The 22502-nt window shown below is 37.5% G+C and overlaps 2 protein-coding genes and 1 long non-coding RNA gene across 4 annotated transcripts; 1 reads left to right on the forward strand and 2 right to left on the reverse strand.

Moving 5' to 3' along the window:
* Nucleotides 1-6572: 6572 nt before the first annotated feature.
* On the reverse strand, nt 6573-15014 carry LOC105384667 (mannose-1-phosphate guanyltransferase alpha-B). Its single transcript, XM_048628344.1, has 9 exons — nt 14826-15014; nt 14173-14371; nt 13619-13790; nt 13044-13252; nt 12187-12277; nt 11580-11747; nt 10776-10896; nt 8063-8206; nt 6573-7307 (listed from the first exon to the last, which is right to left on the reverse strand). The coding sequence occupies exons 1-9, from the start codon at nt 14863-14865 to the stop codon at nt 7207-7209; spliced, it is 1245 nt and encodes a 414-aa protein (XP_048484301.1). The 5' UTR covers nt 14866-15014; the 3' UTR covers nt 6573-7206.
* Nucleotides 15015-15844: 830 nt separating this feature from the next.
* LOC119691688 lies at nt 15845-17197 on the reverse strand. Its single transcript, XM_038109657.2, has one exon. The coding sequence runs from the start codon at nt 17195-17197 to the stop codon at nt 15845-15847; it is 1353 nt and encodes a 450-aa protein (XP_037965585.2).
* Nucleotides 17198-17593: 396 nt separating this feature from the next.
* LOC105384668 lies at nt 17594-21821 on the forward strand. 2 transcript variants are annotated; one of them, XR_007267463.1, is made up of 3 exons: nt 17594-17770; nt 21341-21484; nt 21738-21821. It is a non-coding gene; the product is annotated as an uncharacterized LOC105384668 (long non-coding RNA). The 2 variants fall into 2 exon arrangements; XR_007267464.1 differs by having other exon boundaries at nt 17594-17754.
* The last annotated feature ends 681 nt before the right edge of the window (nt 21822-22502 follow it).

The following is a 22502-nucleotide window of genomic DNA, read 5'->3' on the forward strand; positions in this document are numbered from 1 at the left end:
GTAACATTTTACGTTACTTTTGACCCTCTTGTGTTACCTCCATGTTACACGACTCAATATGTTATATTTATGTTACTGTTGTTCTTTTTAGATTTTCCAGGAAATAAAAAAATAATTAATGAACCGCCTCCAAGAATTGTATTTTTTTTTTGTTTGTTACCTTGGCTTGTACTTGATTTTGTGAATTGACTAACGGTGTGAAAATTTTTCAACTTCGCTGTGCCGCATATTCACTCACTTGCGTGAGTCGAGCGTATTTCACAAGGTTCTACCTTTTATGGCATAAGATTTATTTGCCTAATCTCGTATTGCATAGTAACGTTTGGTCAAAGTCTCGTTACGCCGAAAATCGTATGGCATAAATCTCGTTTAGTAAAAAGTTATTTCGCATAACATTGTTTAGCCTAATAATGGTATTGCCAAATCTTGAATAGCCTAATAATGCTATGGCATAGGTTAATACAAAGTAATAATATTCGTTTGGCTTTAACTTTGACGGAGCGTCTCCCTACATAGCGCAAACTGGTGCCTTGTATTGTTTCCGCTGTTTGGAAAACGCTCCGCTCCGCTTCGCTGCGCTCCGCTTTGGTTTTGATGAACATGTGCACCTAACACGCTCCTCCTCGCTTTGCTCGTCGTCGCACCTATTTTTAGGTTTCGATCTCATGGGGTTTGTAATAATTATATTGGTCTTTAACTTTCGATTTTTTGATCATACAATATCGTGATTTTCGGGATGTAGGAGAAAAATACCACAATTTGTACATTTACTACATACTTAATATATTATTTATTAAGGGCCTGCACAGGGTGACGTGCCCCGCCAAATTTGGGTTTTCAATGCTCTTCACACAGCACACGCAGTGACACGCACACATGTAAGTTTGCACAGTGGGTCGATAAACTTTTACTCGCCAACTTTATTGACAATTATTTTCAAGTACTTAGTGATTTGAGGGTAAGTTTAATTTTTAATTACACTGGTAAGCACCAGGAAAGAGTAGAAATTAATAGGGGTGCCACTTTTCTCCATACTCGGAACCCGATTAGATTTCTAAACAAATGTGGTACCTATTTACTTGTAGAAAGGTAACTACAGGTATTAAAGTGTAGATAATAAGTTATACTAAGGGTATACTAAGCCGAAAGGGGATGACTCAAGGGGTCATTCTGAACAACTTTAGTTCTACGAGTTTTGCAAAAACGCGAAAAAAAAATTTCGTTTTCCATGGTAAAAAGTCACGTGTCAACAAAGTTTCTATGATAAAGGTTTTTTTTGGTTAATTTTTAAAATTCGTAGAACAAAAGTTCAGAATCAGTCTCACTTGTTTTAACCCGACTGCCGAAGGAGGAGAGTAATGTTTTTTGATTGTATGTATGTATGTTTGTAAGTATATTTTTTGGTGGCAGAATAATATTTTTTCATATTTTTAGAGTTTCGTACCTCAAAAGGAAAAAAGCAACCGTTATAAGATCTCTTTGTTGTCCGTCTGTCTGACTGACTGTCTGTCACTGCCCTTTTTCTCAGAAACGGGTAAAGATATCAAGCTGATATTTCGCATAGATATGAGGAGTACCCAAAAAAAATTGGGGTACTCCCTCTCCCATACAAGTAAATTGGGGCTGATATTTTTTCCGGTTATTTTGATGGTGTAGGTAGGGTATCGTTGAATAGGTCTTTTAATATAATAGGTATAAAAAAGGTTAAAATATAATTATTTGGCTTTTACCCTTAAATTTGGGGACCACACCATAGACAAATCCTAATTTAAAAATGATTTCAATAGATGGCGTGATTTTATGTTGGGTAACTCAGAATAAGAAGTGATGATATCTCAGAATAATAATGGTTAATGGTGCTATTCCGCTAAGCATCGAAACCGGTGGGACGCTAATGAAAAGTGGTCATGGAAATGCACCAGGGTAGACCCTGCTCCTAGAACAAGGCATGAGTTTGTGATTTGTGTGCGTGAAAAGCGAGGATGGAAACTTTGAATATTTTCTTGATTTTTTTATTATTGATGCAATAACATATAATTAGTATTATTCTGAGTTACCCACCGAAGTCACCCCGTGGCAGGTTGACAAGATAGGTACTTTTGCAAATCACGCCATATATCGTTGTTTTTATTAGTGGCTACTGTCTATAGAAGAAATTCCGTCATTGACAATTTTACGTTACGAATGAAGTAAACCCAGTAAACCTAACTAATCCAGAGGAAACCTAAAATATCTTTCTCTCTCTCTTTGAAAAACATACTTAATAGCCCAAACTCGTTTCTATTCTATTCTCTGTGGGGGTGTAAGTACCTGCACCTGGCTCTCTCGAGTGGAACCTTTGTGCATATCCCCAAGGTCTAAACTGCCTTCCTAAGCTTGAACCATTTCCCACCACGCTGGTCCACTGCGGGTTGGTGGGTTCACATATCTAGATGTGCTAAATCTAGATATGCAGGTTTCCTCACGATGTTTTCCTTCACCGTTAGAGCGATGGTATACATTGTACTTAAGTTAAAAGAACTCATTGGTACATGTCAGCGCCGTGATTCGAACCCGCATCTCTTGCGTGAGAAGCGGGCGCTTACCCGACTGAGCTACCACCGCGCCCAAACTCGATGGTTTTAGCTATTAAATCTTTGAAATAAAATTCAGTCACCTCCGTGTTACTACCCTCATCAGATCCTCACGAGACCATGCCTCAACCAGCACCATGAGACTGTGTTTTTGAATCCTAACCTAATCTTCCTACGTATTGTCATCACTTAGATCCATTCACTATATTCCTGCTCCTCATCCCAGGGCCGTGGGGACCGGAGGCACGTCAGCTTTTTAAAGACATCAGCAGCAGACTAATAGAAGTCTCAAGGGACCCTAGGGCTGGCACTTACCTATCACAAAGGCTAAGCATCGCTATATAGCGGGGTAACGCGGCCAGCGTCTTGGGTACCCTACCCGACAGTGGCAGCGATCTGGCCAGCATCTTCTTTTTAGTTTAATTTTAATTTTATATTAGTTATAGTTTTAGTTAGGCATTAATAATTATAATTTAATCAAGAAGTACCATGGACTTAACTAATAAAAAACATTATCATTTAATTTATTGAATATAGTATAAGAATTATGCTTCCTCAATTTCAAATCAAATTATGTTGGTGTCATAAAAGTTGAAAAAGTGCAATGACAACCAATGTGCAGTGATTTTGTGTCTGTACACAATTAGATCGCGAGCTGTCAGTGCCGCCTAAACCGACGTGACCCTTCTTTGGAGGCCACCGGCCGACTGAGTCAAACGTCGCTTGTGTTTATGATTTTATAACACAGAAAGCCGCCATAGATATTTGTATGAAGATTTGAGGGAAAAAAATTGCTCAAGTTTGGGATTAATTTACACAAAATAGGTGTGTGTTTAATAAAAAACCAGTTATTTAGCGCCTAGTCCAAGCATTTATCTTTATAATTTGATAAGAATCATATGAAAATTCTTGATAATTACGACACAGTTGTTACAATACGGGAGTGTGATTTACTGGTTTTTCGTAATTAATTTACAGTTATCCATAAGCATTTACTTAAATTCGAATGATTCAGCACCTAGCTAGACTCTTCGCCTACCTGTGTGATTTTTTTCAAGGCTGTAGAGCATCATTTACTACATAATTCTATGACAATGCCAACCCTCGATTGCCTATTGCCGACCCTTAAGATAACATTAGGAGAAACAAGATTATACATAGGTATAGTAGACGAACATAAATTTGAGCAAACGAAACTTAGGTGTTTAGAGATTGTGCCTAAAGAGTTTTAGACGAAACGAGCCTTATGCCACATAAGTCTTGGCAAAGTGATGGTTCGGCCAAAAAAGTTTAGACCATACGAGTTATGCGAAATGAGTTTTGGTCAATAAAGATTATGCCAGATGAGCGGAACCCATTTCACAATCTTCTATCCCGGTTTCTTGGCGTGCGAACGAGTGAGTCGAGTGAGGTTCACTCGACCGAAGTTCTGTATGACTCTGACTAGCAGCAAATCGATTGTCGTTGTTTTTTTTTTGTAATTTACGTTGTGATTTGTTAAGTAAATGTTGCATTCATTATTTTAATTCAATAAATGAGTACGTTTTTATGGAATCACTAATTTAATAACAAGTCGTGTTTGCAACGGAAATAAGTTTTGACTGACATTGACTGTATGTTTTTTACTTTTTTAAATTTTACCGGATAGTATTATTTTTAAATTATTTTACTTTTTCTATAATAAACTACCATAATAAGAATTGTGTCGATATCCATATTTAAAAAGGTCATGTTACTTTTCTCGGGAAAATGTTACTTTTTGATCTGATTCGTGTTATATTTGACTATCTGCCACTGGCAACACTGCAACACAACCAGCTTCACAGATCCATATAGCGATACAAGCGAATATTGGTAAATATTTGAAGACTATAATAATATGATACGAATACTTAATTGAATTGTTTCTCTTGCTTGCCTTCATGGATTGTATTTTTTGTCAAGTTTATAGTATGCGGTTAATTGACACGGTTTTTAATTTGCAGACTGAGTAATATCGGTCGTGTTTATTGGCCATAATTATTTGTTTAAGTTTTGTTGTCTGTAAAAGTACTTATAGGCCGGTTCGTGTGAAGCCTGTAACGAAACTGATAAAAGGTGGCACAGCTACTGGGGCATGGTGGGTTTTTTAAGGCTACCGTCTTACTACTAGGTAAGTAATGACCTATTTAGGGAGATAGGAGGGTAGTTTACACATTGAAATAGCAATGCGTTCTTTAAATTTAAAAATTATTGGATTTTAAAAAAAATTGATTGTAAATGGTCAAACGAACAGAAATCTAATGAACAGAGTGGTGCTTTAATTCCTATGGTCAGTGGTGCTTATTGGCAACTTTAGCAAAAATAAAGTGGTAGCTCGTTAAATTTTAAGTAGATAGTTAGTACCTACCTAGGTAGGTAGACTTATATCACTTATACTTGCGTAGGCACCTAGGTACGTAGTAGCAAAATATGAATTAAAGAAAAACACGCCGAGAATTTTATGACTCAATCACATCAAATCAATAGGTTTTATCATTACAAGTAAGTTTGTTATTCTATGGTTTTATACCTACGAGTAGGTAGTAGGTACCTGCTATGGAAGTTATTTAAATTTCTACTATGTTATGTACATAGGTAGGCTAGGCTAGGTAGGTAGGTAGGTATTATATTTAGGTGCTTTACAATTTTTAACCGACTTCAAAAAAAGGAGGAGGTTCTCAATTCGTCGGGATCTTTTTTTTTATATATTTTTTATGTATGTTCACCGATTACTCCGCCGTTTATGGACCGATTTTGAAAATTCTTTTTTTGTTGTATTGCATTGAGCTCCCAGGTGGTCCCATTTTTTTTCAGAATTTTAGTTCACCCCCAAGGGTGGGTAAAGGGGTAAAAACAGGGTATGAATTTCCATTTTGGGCACATATTAACCGATTCTAATGAAATTAAGAACGTAAATATAGTTCTTATAACAAAAAAATATGATGGTGACCTTGAGCTGATCTGATGATGGAAACGGAAGGCAGTCAGGGGAACTCCTCAACGGTATATAGCAACTACTTCGTGTTTAGGCTTGAATGATTCGTATTGATTTGTAGGACTTTTTGGTATCATTTCCACCTTACTTTTGATTGAAAATTATTGCAAATAAACTAAAAACTATAAAATAAAATAATAATTAAAAAAATAAAAAAACCGCCTTCAAAAAACCACTAAAATGTAAGAAATAATTTAAGGTTTACACAAATTCTACTCGTATGTGACAGTACAAATATACCTAAGCAGGAACTGTTCTTTTTTGAAGTTGGTGCGGTGACAAAGTAATCTGAAGAAATATGGCACATACGAGTAGAATTTGTGTAAACCTTAAATTATTTCTTACATTTTAGTGGTTTTTTGAAGGCGGTTTTTCTTTCCTACCTAAAGTAGGTATTTACCTACACTACCTACTCTACTTTACCAGAAGACCGAATGGCTAGACTAGAAAATTGGGCGTCCCTGTTAGACTCCCAGCCGAGGCTTGTGTTCAGCGTATGTCTGTATTATGTCCCGAAATTCGTTTATTCCGATGTATTTCCGTAGAAAAATCACCAATACGTTTTTTAAGGGTGGTTATCCTAGGGTGGATTTTATAGGGTAACAGATCGGGATTACCGAAAACCTAAAGTTTCTGTTACTGCTCGTTCGCTTAAAGCTGCGTACAGACCGGCCCAACGAACGGCCAACGACCGACCAACGATGGATATTTATCATACATTATACAGGGCAGATTGCAGCAACGAAGGTCAACGAAACCCGTTCGTTGGCGTTCGTTTGGCCGGTCTGTACGCAGCTTAAGAAAAACTTACACTGGACATCCTGCCGCTATAAACACAAGTTTTTGTTACAATAAAAGGCATAAATTATATGAAATTTAAAATTTATTTATCAAATAAAATCCATATTATACCATGTATTTTATTTTTACAAGAGAATAGGTACATGCGCAAAATAATGTAAGTAAGTAATATTAATGAAAAAATAAATATTTCTAAAACAAAGAACAATGCAGCTTTGTGCGTTAGTCCTATTATTGTCTTATTGAAAACTTATATACAAATCACTTTGGCTTATTTACAGCTTGCTCCCAAAAGGTTAATCAATTACCCATTCATGGTTTACTTTGAGAAGCCATCCGGAAACTGGCTTATACCATTTTAATATTTTTACATTCATACGATACTTATTAGTCGTAGTAAAGAACGTATCTCAGGCTGAACAAACGATATAAATATATTTCATTGTGTTTTTGTTTTCGATCAAATCTTATACATGTTTTTATACAAGTGAATAGTACAAAAATAATCTTATTAATTCGTTATAGCTTGCATTGGATTCACAGGAAAGAAGGAACAAAGTTATTGAATTCATTTGTGACACAAAAATAAAAAAGGTAATCAAAACGAAAATACATCAATATTCTTCTTGAAAGGCTGCATAGCGCACATTTATATTGACTCTCTGTGGCACTATTTACCACGCGCATGCTAGACCTAAAAAAATGACAAAATGAGAAACTCCTTTTCATAATACGTTTTCATCGAAAGGTTCTTCTAGTTTTTTAAATATTCAGCCTAAAAGTGTTACTGGGCTATACGACTAAATCTGGAAGGTACTATAAAATGATCTCGTGCTTGAAGCTCCGTGTCAGCTGTTTGTGCGGCAGGACTATCGAATTGAGCAGGATCGTCTCGGCAGGCACGCTCACGCCGGCACCTGTAACAAAATGTATTAAATGAATAAATCATCTTAAAAACTCATACTGGTATAGGTAACTCCGGCCCGCGCTGACTGTCTATTCAACGAGTAAGAACTAGACAGCCTACCTAGATTTAGAACATCTAGATGTGTGAATTCAAAAATCTGCACTGGACCATAGTGGTGGTAAAAGGTTTTGAAAGGAGTTTGGACCTTGATGATGTGCGCAAAGATTCCATTCGAGAGAGCCGCCCTTTACTCACTGCAAAAGAGTCGAGGTGGCGTTGCGGCGGCGACAAAGAAGCGCGCCTTCCCTATGTTTTCTTGTTTCAGTTCGACTCTTAGGCGGAGGCGCGGCCGAGGACCGACTGATTTACTTATCCAATAGCAATATAATACTGTTAATACACTAGTATAGTAATGGAGGGGTTGAGCCGCCCGTAGGCGTTGAAGAGCGGCGTGTTGTCCATCTTATTATAGTCTATTACAGAAACTATAGTAAATTTTTAACGAACGAGTACTGAAATTGTTTTACTGCCTTGCTATTGGTTCTAACAATGACCCATCTCTGTCAATATCGGAAACGTGCGAGAGAGAAAACATACTCTATACTCGTTTGTTAAAAACTAGACTATACACTATACAGGGTGTTGCAAAAAGGCAATACCAAAGGCATTCTGTTATCTAAGTACGAAAATGAAATCAGAATTTCAAGATTTCGGCTTAGTATACCTTTTTGCAACATCCTGTATAATAGAACACATATAACTGACCAAGTATAGTAATGGAGGGGTTGAGCCGCCCGTCGGCGTTGAAGAGCGGCGTGTTGTCCATCTTGGCGAACGGCTTGTCGGGGTCGGGGTCGGACGGGGTGCCCTCCACGCGCGCCCACGGACCCACCGTGGCGTCTTGACCCACTGTTGAGGAGGAAAGATGTTATTATTGCTAAAATTCTAATTTAGAAACCAAACCATAGATATCCATCATAACCATAGAATAATGTTATCCATCAAAATCATAGACTATATTCTAAATGGACAACATTTCATTTTCTTTACCCTATATTTTTATTAGCTATTCGGAAAGTTTATAAAAAATAAGAGGACCCGTATTTTTTTATTTTGTATGTACATTAATTTTTGCATGTTATTTTTAACTTTAAAGTTAATTATTTTAAAACCGAAAGTGACGACAAATATTAGGCTCAATTTTTTTTTTGTCTATTCCCTTAGTCTCGAAAAAAAACATAAATGACACTGACAAGTGACAAATGGGTCATTTTCAAATGACAATACTTATCATGTAAAAAAATAAGCAGAAGCATTTTTCAGCTGTGTAGGCGGTGGCATGCCCTGGGACATATTATATAGAGGTCATCTCTTAATAAGTACTAATCAATTTTATATTGTAAATAAAAAAATAGTCATAAAGTGTCAGAACAGAATTTATGAAAATGGCCCAAATAAACAACAACGTCACGATAAAACGTCAACGTCAGTCAAAAATGATAGAGACAGTTACTTTTTTTTTTTAAAATCTATAGGCTTTGATCATCAAAATGCATCGCACCTGAAGCATGACGTCATCAGCACTTTTTTACTATTTTATGATTTTCTCGAAAATGATACATCCAAAAAATACAAAAACTTTTTTTTTGTGGCCTTTAGAGCTAAATCTCGAAAGGGTTTTCGATTTATAGCAGCATTAGTTTTTTGAAATGTTGTCCATTCATACAAGAATGGTTATTCATTTTGAAAGCAAAAGGTTAACTAGCTTACAGAGAATATAAGTACAACACCACATGCCATACCATAGTTAGAATAGAATAGAATACTTTTTATTTAGCACCATTAAAGAAAACATTAGTTATCTTAATAAAAGAGAAAATTATTGTTAACAAGGTTCAATTCAAATTGACTTTGAAACACACCAATTTTGACTCTTTACGTCAGTCAAAAATATTTTTAACGAAAGTCAACTATACTACTCTTTATTCGGGAAAATGGGTTCTTTTATATTCTAGGAGTAGAACGGGGGTAAGAAACTCCAGTGCCATCAACCAAACTTTTTGGTTTTGAGGTTGCCATGGTTACTATTTCTATCGAGGTTGTTTTTTGACATCCGTCATTGAAAATAATATCATTACGCCATGCCCTTTGAAAAACAATACAACGAACTAGATGGAGTGTCAGTGCAAAAGAAAGGACTCAACAAATAACACCTCAATTTCTAAGTAAGGTCTTATTTTAAAATATTTTGTTTGAAGATTTTTCACTTAATTCAATAGTTCTCATTAAGTCATTAGGTTTAACTTCTTATATCTACTTCTGTGGTCTAGTGGTAGAAGCTCAGCTCCATCACCCAGGGATCCCGGGTTCGATTTCCAGGTAGGGCCATCAATTTGTGTTTCTATATTGCGGTTCCAAGTTAGGTTAGAACATTAAATTAAAACTTTTATCTCGGTTTGACATTATATAAAACCCAGAGAGTATTTCGCTTCATTTTTTATGTCACACAACATCTAGTTCGTATATTGTTTATCAAAGGCTCTGTTCATTTTTCCATCTTGAATCTTGACAGAATGAGTGACAAGTAAACAACCCGTTGCCTGGTTACCGGTCTTAACCAAGTCTTAGCGGAACCCCACAGCAGCAATCAAGTTTATCACCCGATCAAGGGAGTTAACCCCGTGATTTAGCATGGTGGGACACTCACTAACTTTAACGGTCCAAAATGTAACCAAACCGAGGTATTTTTAACCTAACCGAATGGTGTGAAATTAGGCCTAATCATTTTAAGTGGATTATGAGTTGATAAACAAAATCAAGCAAACACTAGACTGGTGACCGATACACTAAATTCTAGTGCTAACATCAACATTATGCTAAGTATTTGACAACAGATCGAATTAGCAAATTAAAAGTATCATACCACCGGACGGTACCCAATATTAACTTTGGCATTACAGTGCTAAATATTGTTCAATTACTTTGCAAATGCAACTAAACTTCTTATGTTGTTCTAATAGTAGGTATGCTTAGTGTGAGTTTTGATAATTTACTTAAGCGACGAACTTTGTTTTTTCATTTACAAATCCATGTATAATATTTACTAGAATTGTTTCATGGCTGTTACCGCTAGGGGCGCTGTCTTGTACGTGAGGAATCGGTTACTATAATAGTCGACGTTCACTGCCAAAACTCACACTAGGCTTACACGGATCACTTTATTTGTGAGTGGCACAAACACAGATAATTTGTCAAAAGGTACACAAGATTTTTATGTATAATCATTAACTTAAATACAGGATTTATAGCGCTACACATCTAGGATCTATAGGCTGTTAAAGGGTGGGTATAGCAAGCTGAAAAAAAATACATTCTGATTTACTTTTGTTAACACCCTCAGCCTCACCCCGGCTTACTACTAACCACTTTTTCAACATCCTGTATAAGCCATACATAAACATAATAAACCCCCACTCACCGACAGAGTACATAACCAGCGCGTGCTCGTGGATCGTCGCGTTGTTCAGAATGATGGACTCCTTGATCCGGACTCCGGCCTGCACCTGGACGCCCGCGCCGATTGACACGTTAGGGCCTATCTGTGGAGATAGGACTCAATTTAATAACTCTCTCATTTATGATTAACCCTTAGACAGCCAAGCCGTTTTTACTTCCGACATAAACGAGGGGTGTTATAAGTTTAACATGTGCTGTGACCACCAGCCAGTTTCTCAGCCGGGTCCCTTTAGTTATGATGTAGCAGGGTAGCATAAAGCAATAGGTGTCACCGCACACACCCTATTACTAATGACAACGGGAATTGAAAATCAAGTTTCGTTTATTTATGAATAACGATGTACCAGGAAAGCATAAGGTAGTAGTAGTAGCTGTGTGACATTGCGGTATCCCACAGGGCATGATTCTTTCTGCGATTTCATTTCTGATGTACCAGGATAGCATAGATAGCAGATAGTAAGCTGAAAGTGGCGCTACGGCGTATAAATTCATAGAAAATTCTCCAAGTCTCCTGTTTTCTGGATTTTAATGTACGGTGGCCTGCGCCTAAAAGTATACAGGCGGAGTTTTTAAAATAGCGATCCCTGATGATGAAGGGACCAGCTACATCTGTTATAAATCCGGGGACGTGTTGTGTGTGATGTGTGTAGCAGTGGTGTTTTTGTGGATTTGCTTGAGCAGCATGTGAGCTTGAGATCGCTATTTTAAAAACTCCGCCTGTATACTTTTAGGCGCAGGCCACCGTACCAGGACAGCATAGACTCACCACAGCGCTATCGTCGACAGTGGCGGTGGGGTGTATATACACATCAGGCAGTAGGTGCGGGCCGAGGCTCAGCCGCGCCGGCGCGCGCCGCCGGTACAGCTGCAGGTAGTGGCGGTTCGCGTAGATGGCAGACCCGGCTGTCTTTAGCTGGGACCACCAGTTTGTTACCTGAGGAGTGAAAGAAAGGTTGCGATGTTTAGAGCGGGCAGTGTGGGCTGAAACTCAATTAAAACAAATGAAGATCTCTCAAATAAGTTATTTTTTTCACATCTATCAACCAAATGCATATGTTATGTTCTGTCATTTGTTTCATCGTAATGACCACTAGAGGTGCTGCCGACACGCATACTTAAAAAAATACAAATTATTTTGGAGACAAGATATTATCATTATCATCTGCATATAGCAGTCCACTGCAGGACGTAAGCCTATCCCAAAGCACGACACTGGATGCCATCTACAGCATTCCGGACACAATAGATGCGTACTGCATTGAAATTTATAGCCATATGGTTACATTTAACAACTTAAGTGAAATTTAGTATTTTATAGTATAGGTATATTTTAATGCAATATACCTTCCCCGTAATGTAATGTGTATATTTACCTGCATGGCGAACAGTTTGTTGGTACCAGCTAACGGGGCGAGCACGTCTTGCTCCCACGACATGTACTCGGGGGTGTGGACGCCATTACCGCTGAAATACAGAACATTAAGTTAATTATTTTTCTAAACCATGGCTGCTTGTCTAGAGGGTTCGATCCAGCAGGCTGGATATCGTGGACTGCTGCTGTTTCGGCAGCAGTCGTTAAACCTAGTCAGAGGCCTTCGGGCGGCTTGAAAAGATCTGACAGTCGGGTTTTCCACTTACTCGACCACTCTATCAGCACATGCTTGCTTGTGTTGGGGTCCACCAACCCGCACTAGGCCAGCGTGGTGGACTAGGCCAAAAACCTTACCTTCATTGGAAGGAGACCCGAGCCCTTCAGTGAGGACGTGATGTGTTGTGATGATGATGACAAGGACACAACTTACGTATAATAGTTCTTCTGCTTCCTCTGGAACAGCTCGGCCATGATGTGGAAGCAGGTGGGCGCGCACACGGAGGCGCCGCAGTTGATGAGCGTCGCCACGTACGTGCTGGGCTTCTCCACGCAGTGCCGTGTATACAGTGCAGTGGAGTATATAACATAGTGCGGTATATAGCACTGTGTGACTAGTACTGGCTACAGTAGGGTCCGAGTAACTTGAGCAACGTAGCGTAAAATACACTTTAAAAAATCGCACGACGCCATAGGCTATGCCGCTCGACCGCCATTCGTCGCAATTATCCGCTATTTTGAAAATTTTAAAATCGCACGACGCTATTGGTGCGTTCTTTGTCGCTCGGCCGCCATTCGTCGCAAGCGTCCTCCATTTTAGAAATGGCAATTCCTGTCAAAAATAATTTTCTTTTTACTTACGTATAGTAATTCTTCTGCTTCTTCTGGAACAGCTCGGCCATGATGTGGAAGCAGGTGGGCGCACACACGTAGGCGCCGCAGTTGATGAGCGTCGCCACGTACGTGCTGGGCTTCTCCACGTAGTGGGTCACTGCGGCGTCGGCGGATAGAGCCATGCAGCCGTAGTGGACGGACTGTTGGCGTGTGGCTTCTGTGCCCATTATTGTTACCTGGGGAGGAGGGTATTATGATGATAATTGAGTGGAAGAGATCTCGCTTAGCGACACACTCTTTCGTGCACCTAGAGTACTCAATCGTTACTTTTAAACATAATAAAAGTTAAGTACAGCTAAAATAAGTAATTTTATGGTATTTCTTATCATAAAAAATTAAAGTTCCTTAGTAGAGACTAATTTGAAGATATTTTATTTTATTGCAGTTCGTGGGTGTTGAAAAAATTATAATACCATTACATGCTGACTAAGTTTGTTATACAAAACCACTGTAACCTAGAATTTGTAAAAGTACTTTATTTTGACACTGTGTGTTTAAAACTTTATGTTCCAATCCTATTCTACTTAACATTAAATCCTCACCACGGCATTAGGTCCCTTCTCCTCGTGGAACTTCCACAGTTCCTTCAGTGGGAAGTCGGCGCACACGTCTCCGTTCAGCAGAAAGAAGGCCGCCGGGTCGCCCGCCCGGATCTGGTCTCTGAAGTGGTACAAGCCCCCCGCAGTGCCCAGGGGGGTGAACTCTTGGAGGTATCTGGAGAATTGAATTGTGAATGGATGATGAGCTTGTTGATGGAAGATATTGTATCAGTGAAAGAGAATGGTTAATTCTGGTTGATTATAAGGATAATAGTTGAATCTAGATTGATATGGAAAACACAAGTATTTATTACTTATTTTTACATGTCTTATGACAGCCAGATGGTGCAGTAAGGGTGTCTTTTCTGCCGCGCACAACTCACAAAATTACGCTCTCATGGCCTCACCCTAAGTTATTTGTAACGTATACCTATTTGTAATTTATATGTATCTGTGAAGATAATTATATCAGCTGTCCAATACCCATACTACAGTCTATACCTAGCTTAGGGCTTTTTCCTAGATGCACTATTTATACAATTCCAATATTTTGTCACCTGATAGTAACATGATACTCCTTCATCATGTCGCTCACAAACTGCTGCATCAGGTTGACGGTGTAGGAGCCGATGATGAGGATCTCCTTGCACTCCTCGAGCTGGACGCATGCCTCGATGTGGTGCTGGATGAGAGGCAGCCCGGCCACCGGGAACAGCGGCTTTGGGATGTCCAGTGAAAGCGGGCGGAAGCGAGTCCCTGGGGTATAAAAATAGGTACATAAGAACAGACAAATTGAGAACCTCCTTCTTTTTTGGAAGTCAGTTAAAATTTTATGTGCTTTTTCTTCTTCTGTAAGTATGATTTACTATTGGAGATTGGCCATAATTTGGATTCTATTTCAGAATCTAGTAAGTAAGTAGTTAATCAGAACATAGGCGTTTCCCAAGGCGTGCCATAGGTAGGTAATATAAAACTCTGCCTACTCTATATGGCTATTATATTAAAATAACCTAACAGATTATATAAATAAGTATTGTAATTAACGGAAGTACACATTGTATTGAATTTTTACTATGCAATAATACTAGCAAGGATGTAGTTATTTGGTATGAGTGCTCTATTGATAAGAAATCTTGCATGGACTGCAATATCGGCGAATTACTGCGAGTTGACGACATGAAGATAAGAAGATTATGAAGACCGGGCTTACCTTTTTGCGGGCCACCGATGAGAATCACTGCCTTCAACATTTTGAGTTTTAGTATAACGTTGTTGTTTAAGACTGTAATAAAGGAGTTAAAATAAATAAAAAAATCACTCACTACTGTTTGTTTACAAAAATTACGAAAACACACGTCACGTCAACGTCAACCACAGACAACGAGACAACATAGAATAGAGAGAGAGAGAATAGTGTTGTATCTCATTTGGCCGACCCGATTGTATTTTTTAACCATAAATTTTATCAATTGTATCTTTATTTTCTATTTTTTCTTTCATTATACTTGTCGAAATATAATAGGCCCGTTTTGACAGCTAAACAAATTTGCTATTTACTTGATGAAATAAATAAAAATTCACAAATTCTGCCGGATTATTTAAGAAAAAAGAACTTTTAAAGCACCAAAAGTTTCTTATTGTTTAGATTTTTTATGATTTCGATTTGACACCAGCTGTCATCCCATACATTTTGGAGCTGTCCAAACGGGCCTCTTATATTTCGACCAATTTCGACAAGTATAATGATGTCTACAGTACAGCCTGGCAAGAAAGAGTCCATTGGCACCCAAATAGCATATCCATAGTCGTGAGTCGTGAGTAGGGCTGTAAAGTACTTGCTTGCCTTTTTGACCGAAAGAAATAAAGTAAGGTAACGTTGACCCCAAGAACTACGTACTAACTAACCGTTATTTTAGGTAAATAATACAACAACATAATATTAGAAAGTAATAAAATATACTTTTATTTCATATCATATAACATACCTAGTTACCTATTTATTTATAAGTACGTAACTATTACATATATAACATTTTAAACACTTATCAAAGTCAACGAGTTTATAAAATGTCTTCATATTAGGAACAAATCTTTGGTCACTACAAACAAGCACCAGTCACTTATTATTTACTAAAAAATAGGTCTTCTTAGGCCAAAGTACTTTAATTTAACCTAGTAGCTAGGTTACCTAGTAGGTACCTTCTTCCCTGCTCGTACATAATTTTTTTGTCAGTCACTATCCATCGATTCCTGTTCAGATCCGTTATCATCTTCTATCTCACTTTCACCTGTTTCTTCATCTATATTCTTGAATGTCCTCTCTGATATCTCATCTATAATCATTTCAGTAGCTTTCAAGCTATTTTCCTCTGCCTCTGCAAGTCTGAAGGTCTGTTTCCATTCTTCCGGTTCAATAGAAGACAATTTCTCCTTGGCAATTTTCAAGACGCTCTCCAATTTCAGGGAAATATCTGTGCCTATATATTCTTTGACGCTAGATAAGACGGTCTTAATAGGGTTTAAGTCGGGATGGTGTGGCGGTAAGCGCAAGACTGTATGCCCGTGTTCTCTGAGCAGTGCATCAATTTTATAGTCACTGAATTTGTCCTTATGAAGCAAAATGAGCTGATAAAGCTGTGCTTTGTACATGTTCGATGAGTGCGGCACGCTGCGCGAAGTTAGCCAATCCATCATGTCTTTTTTCCGGGAATTCGAGTGCGGTGTCGGATTGACCAGCCGATTGTGCCAGGTTAGTCCACCGTCTACAATCACAATGCTATTGGGCTTCAAACTCGGTAACAAATGATATCGGAACCACTTTTCATGATTAAAATAGTTTTCGTTCTTATTATCCTCTTCTTTGACATCCCTCTTGCTGCTATCAAAAATGTAAAGTGTGTTTTTGAGGATTCCTTGGAGGTCGCCGGCTAATAAAGTGACCAGCTTGCTTTTGGCTGGTTGTTTAAGAACAGTCGAAGTCCCGTCCGGTTTTGGTTTCGAAGACATGCGGCTGCTCTCGATGGTCGTATCGCCTGTATAAACAATATTACGACCTTGACTTCTATATGCTTCAACCTTGGTTAAATATTGGATCCGTACATATCTAAAGTCTTGTTTCTCTATTAAAATACTGTTATTGTCTTCAGTTTCGACCCACCTAAATCCTAATTTTGCCACATGTCTTCTCAGAGTGCACAGGGATCCCTGGTAGTCCATGTCTGCTTTGAGGATTAAATACAGATCTTTCATGATGGGAAACTCTTCTTCTTTGGTGTAGAAATTGTGTATGATTCGGCGGATGGACTGTGCATCGAAGTCGTCAGAAATGAAGTTCTTTTTACATCTTCTTCGCGTTTTATTGTATTCTTTTTTAACTGTTGTTCGGGTCTTATACTCGGCTAACACTCTTTTCAGTGCATTCATTGATATGCCGGTGGAATGTACGACGAGTTGTGCGGCGGTCACTGTTGAATTCGGGTCTCTTTCTATCTCGGACTCGAAATACCGATGTATTTTGTTTAAAACTTCTTTTGTTTGACTTTTCAGAGGTTTCCCCCGACCTAATTTGGAGGCCGGCGCCATTTTAATAAACACTAGCGTAGAAAATAAACAATGTTCAATCAAAACTGGTTTAGACACACACGTAATAACACAACTGTTGCTGATAATGAGGGGCGAATGACTGATGAGAGGCCTAACATGTGGGCGAGAGCCAGAAAGAGATAGAACTAATGTACAACATTGAGGGAAGGAAAGAGACACTTCAAAGTTCACTTTTCAGAGCTCCTGACTCAACATTACGATTACGACAAAAACTGATGTGCACGTGTTATGTGAATAATGAAGTCTTTTGGATGACATTTATATAGAGGGCGTAGCAAAGCTAGATCTGTCAATGTCATAAAATTGACATTTGGTTGATTTGGTAAAAAAAATAGTTTATAAACAAAGTTTATGAGAAACACAAACAAACCAGTCCGAGTTGTGTGCCGTTTTGTACGAACATTGGCACTCACCATTTCCCTAAAGTAGAAACTTTAAAAAACAGATGGATACAAGCCATTAAACTAAAGCCTGGTTTAACATTACGGAAGAGTTCACTTATATGCTCAGCTCATTTTCATCCAACCGATATTTTTGTAAGTTATGTATCAGGTAGTGATGTAACGAATGTGTGTTTTTGAACATTCGCGAATGCGAATGCGAATGCGAATATCTGATATCGATATTCGCGAATGCGAATGCGAATGCGAATATTCAGTTTGTGTTCAAATTTGGCTCTATCTGTATGGTTTGGTGGCAGTTTCGTACAGCCCCTCTATTCTTGAAAGGCAATGTATTGCGTATGTCTTGCGTTCTCAACATTTAAAAAATCAAGTAATAATAAGTTCTCTTCAAAATAGATTTTACAAAAAGTAAAATACATAAATGTTCATCAAGATAACGCCTTTTTTTTAAACCTAGCACTAAGCACCAAGTAGGTACCCGTAGAATGTAGAATTTATTTTAGATTTTGGCTGAAAAAGTTTTTTTGACCTTTTTTCTAAGTAACTTCCAAATTGTAGGCATTATATTATTGTTTCTATGTTCTTAAAATAGGCATTACTTCGCTGATCATATTATAAAAACGCCTCTGAAGAGAAGTTATGATTTTTAAATGTTAGGAACGCAAGACAGATGCAATACATTCCTGCCTTCCTCCTTCATGCCTTGCAAGAGTGGGGGTATTAAATAAAATTAAAATAAATAAATAGTCATTTATTTCAGGTAATGCAGTACCCATATTGTCTTACAACAAGCTACAATAAAAATCTAAAATCTAAGTCTAAGGTCTTTTGCAAAAAACCAATATAATGTATAGGGTTATACTAGTCACTTGCAAAAGACAGTCATTTACGATTCGCGTCCTGATGAACAGATATCCAATGCTTGTAAAAAGGATTGGTGATGTCTTGCGATACAAAATTCAAGATTGCATTTCCGTATTGAATGAGGTACGTTCTGTTCTAGGCGCATTCCGAATCAGACTAGCTAACACTAGTCGCAGTTTTTTTAATAGTAATTACACTTTTTGAAACGTCCTTAGTCGAGCTAGCTTCAATGATCGTAACTGATTACTGAGGTTAAGCAACATATGGCATGGTCAGCCATTGGATGGGTGACTGATTTCAAGTGTTTTTCTGGACGCTTCCTTGTTTCGGACGGCACGTTAAGCCGTGGGTCCCGGTTGCTGCTTCGGCAGCAGTCGTTAAGCCAAGTCACAGGCCTTCGGGCAGCTTGAAAACATCTGACAGTCGGGTTCCCCACTAACCCGACAACTTTCTCACTAGTCCAGCGTAGTGAAATAGGCCTGAACCTCATCCTTCATTGGAAGACCCGTGCCCCTGCAGTGGGGACGTGATGGGTCGTGATGATGATGATGATGACACTTTATTTAGCCCCGTAACTGTTACGACACATTGCGACTGTGTGCGATACGGTTTCTGAGTGTGTAACGGTTCTCACACAATATAATCTGACAGTGACACTAAATTCGATTACCTACGGGTGGTTTAATATTTCAGCGCGTATCAGACCGCAGTCTCAATTTTGTTCCGAGATTTGCCAAGCAGATACGAACTCATCCTATAGATTTATCATATAATTTGGTATTATAAATATTACCAAATGATAAAGTAAAGATTGATAATGTGATAAAGAAGGTTATTTGTAATAAAAAGGTTAAGTATAAAAGAATAGATTTTGATTTTTTTAAGGTAAGTACAGTTCTCCCATATTAATAATGCACATGGAAATCTTCGCAAACTGTCGTATTCCCGGAAACACCCGAATCATTGAATCGTAAAAGCACTTGCATTTTGATCCTTGTTCGAAAGAAATAGTAGTCAATATCATGTGACACATAATCGAAAACAATTTGGGCGGTCGGTGGCTGTCACCGATCAGTCAAAGGTCTCAAGGTCAAGGTCAGTATTACTTTTTTGGAATTATAAAGAGCTGCAATGGACAACATTTCAAAAAACTAAAGCTGCTATAAATCGAAAACCATTTCGAGATTTAGCTCTAAAGGACACAAAAAAAATGTTTTTGTATTTTTTGGATGTATCATTTTCGAGAAAATCATAAAATAGTAAAAAAGTGCTGATGACGTCATGCATCAGGTGCGATGCATTTTGATGATCAAAGCCTATAGATTTAAAAACAAAGTAACTGTCACTTTCATTTTTGATTGAATTTGACGTTTTATCGTGACGTTGTTGTTTATTTGGGTCATTTTCATTAATTCTGTTCTGACACTTTCTGACTATTTTTTTATTTATTATTAACAGATGACCTCTATATAATATGTCCCAGAGCATGCCACCGCCTACACAGCTGAAACAATGCTTCTGCTTATTTTTTTACATGATAAGTACCTACTTTCCATCATCAGAAATATCAATGTCATTTGAAAATGACCCATTTGTTGGTTGGCATGTAAACAAAGTTTAAATGTCACTTGTCAGTGTCATTTATGTTTTTTTCGAGACTCAGGCAATAGACAAAAATAAAAATTGAGCCTAATATGTGACTTCACTTCCGGTTTTAAAATAATAAACTTTAAAGTTAAAAATAACATGCAAAAATTAATGTATATACAAAATAAAAAAATACGGGTCCACTAATTTTCTATAATCTTTCCGAATAGCTAATAAAAATATAGGGTAAAGAAAATGAAATGTTGTCCATTACACATCGTTCTTGTTAATTTTTTCAAATGTGAATTTAATTTCAACTTTAATTATTTTTGACGACGCCATATTATGAGGCACATTTAAGAATAAAATATACGTCACATTGATAGACTTCACTTAGCCAATAAAGCCACACCCAAAAGACCAAGTTGTAATTGTTATTGTAATTGTGAATGATCAGCGCTGTAAATACTTTTAAATCCATATTTCTTCTTCTAACATAAACCTTGTGTTATTCAAACCTTATTTCAACCATATTAACACCAGCTTGAGCAAGACATTTGAAAAGTACTGTAACATTTTCGAAGTAAATTTTAATATTATGACAATATTATGAATTATCGACTCAAATTTCGTTACTGTTAAATCAATATCTCTTTTAGCACCAAACACATAAATCTAAAAAAAATGCATGAAGAAAATGCACTTAACCACTCTAAATACATATCTAAATACATGGCGTTCGGAAATACGACCGTTGCCGAACAATGGCGAAGATTTCTATGCGCATTATCAATTTTGGGGAACTGTACCATTATTTTCAAATAGTTTTATTTTTCTTAATAATACTTACTGACATTCGCAAAACATTCGCACAAAATTTTGCGAATGCGAATGCGAATGCGAATATCCAAAAACATGCGAATATTCGCGAATGCGAATGCGAATGCGAATATTCGTTACATCACTAGTATCAGGTAAGTAATTAAATCTTCTCGCAGACAGGGCGGCATGTTGTGGTTACCTACGACAATGAAAGTTACCGAGCCACCGCCACTACAACCATCGCCTGTGTGAGATAGGTTTGAATAAGATTAATAAGATGGCTTCTATAACAAAGTGCTTACAGTGAACAACACATTATCAACACTTAGTCCCACCCTTATGTCCGGGATATGACCGGGTTATTGAACTAAAAGTGTTGCTTGATGTGCAAATATACAAAGCAAGCCTTAATCCTAGACCTTACTCATTTTTTAATTTCAATCAGGTCGCACTCGCAAAAGAATAAAAAAGAATGCTGTTCCTTCTATATTTGCATGGAAACAGCAACGGAATGAATTGGAACCGAGCAACAGAGGAACAGAGGCAGTGATTTTTGATCCATCAAAAGTACAAGCAACATATTGTCGACGTAAGTTTTAAATAAAAAAATAAAAATTGTACACTGGTCACAGCTTCTTTTTACAAAATGTTATTGTAGCTCAGCTAGCAGTTAAGCTTTTATATTAAATATACTTAATCAAAATTTATTAACCTCAAGTTGTAAAATAGTACACATAAGTACTTACCCCGATGATAGATTTGACCCTGACAGATGAAAATTCATGCTAAGGGGTCTGATTTGCCTATGAATGTAAAAATTAAATTTTGTTTCTTGTTTACAGCACCTCCAATTCCATTTGTTGAGGCAAGTCCATTTTTGGATCCATTACATACAGAGGAAGAAGATGACCCATTACAAATATCAGCCCCCTAAGCATGAATTTTCATTGTGAATGTGACGTGAAATTACTCAATGAATTTTGTAGGGAAATTTTAGTTCTGCTACTGACCGTCAGGGGCGCTGTTCATATTTTCATACAAATTTACTCGATGAATTCTACTACACGTTCACAATGAAAATTCATGCTAGGGGGTCAGACCAAGAAGTTAATTGTCATCACTAATAACATAAAATTAGAAACAAATAATTAAATAAAAAAAAAACTATAAAACAAGTTTGATTTATGTGGTCAACTACTTTTTTAATGAACACAATCAAACAACGAAATCTGTCATTTAGTTCAAAACATACTTCTTGCTCTTGCTACTCATCGCTAGATGGCGCTAATTTGTATTTTTATTCTTTGTTTCTGAATGATCTATTTCATGGGATGCACGAAAGAAACCTCCCAGACTGACTGTATCAACTGTATTTAGGTTCATTATACAGGGTGTTCCAAAAGAGGGTGGAAAATCGTAAGCTGAATGAGGGTGACTCAGGCAGTCATTCTGAACAACTTTTGTGCACACTGGACAATCAGCGACTAACGCTATTCTGACTTGCTAATACCAACTTAGGTAAGTACATCAGATGATTAACCCTAGACCAGCACTAGGCTATACGCTGAGATGATAATATTAAGTAAGTTACCTACATAAAAAAGAGA

Source organism: Plutella xylostella, chromosome 20 (assembly GCF_932276165.1).
Source record: "Plutella xylostella chromosome 20, ilPluXylo3.1, whole genome shotgun sequence".
NCBI lineage: Eukaryota > Metazoa > Arthropoda > Insecta > Lepidoptera > Plutellidae > Plutella > Plutella xylostella.

What these genes read in the sequence shown, in the direction of transcription:
- LOC119691688 (XM_038109657.2), bottom strand. Translation starts at nt 17,197, where the DNA reads ATGGCGCCGGCCTCCAAATTAGGTCGGGGGAAACCTCTGAAAAGTCAA.
- LOC105384667 (XM_048628344.1), bottom strand. Translation starts at nt 14,865, where the DNA reads ATGTTGAAGGCAGTGATTCTCATCGGTGGCCCGCAAAAAG. An exon ending in AGAAGGGACCTAATGCCGTG is followed by an intron (nt 13,253 to 13,618) that starts GTGAGGATTTAA and finishes CCTCCTCCCCAG; the next exon opens with GTAACAATAATGGGCACAGA. An exon ending in AAGCAGAAGAATTACTATAC is followed by an intron (nt 12,278 to 13,043) that starts GTAAGTAAAAAG and finishes TCTGTATTTCAG; the next exon opens with CGGTAATGGCGTCCACACCC.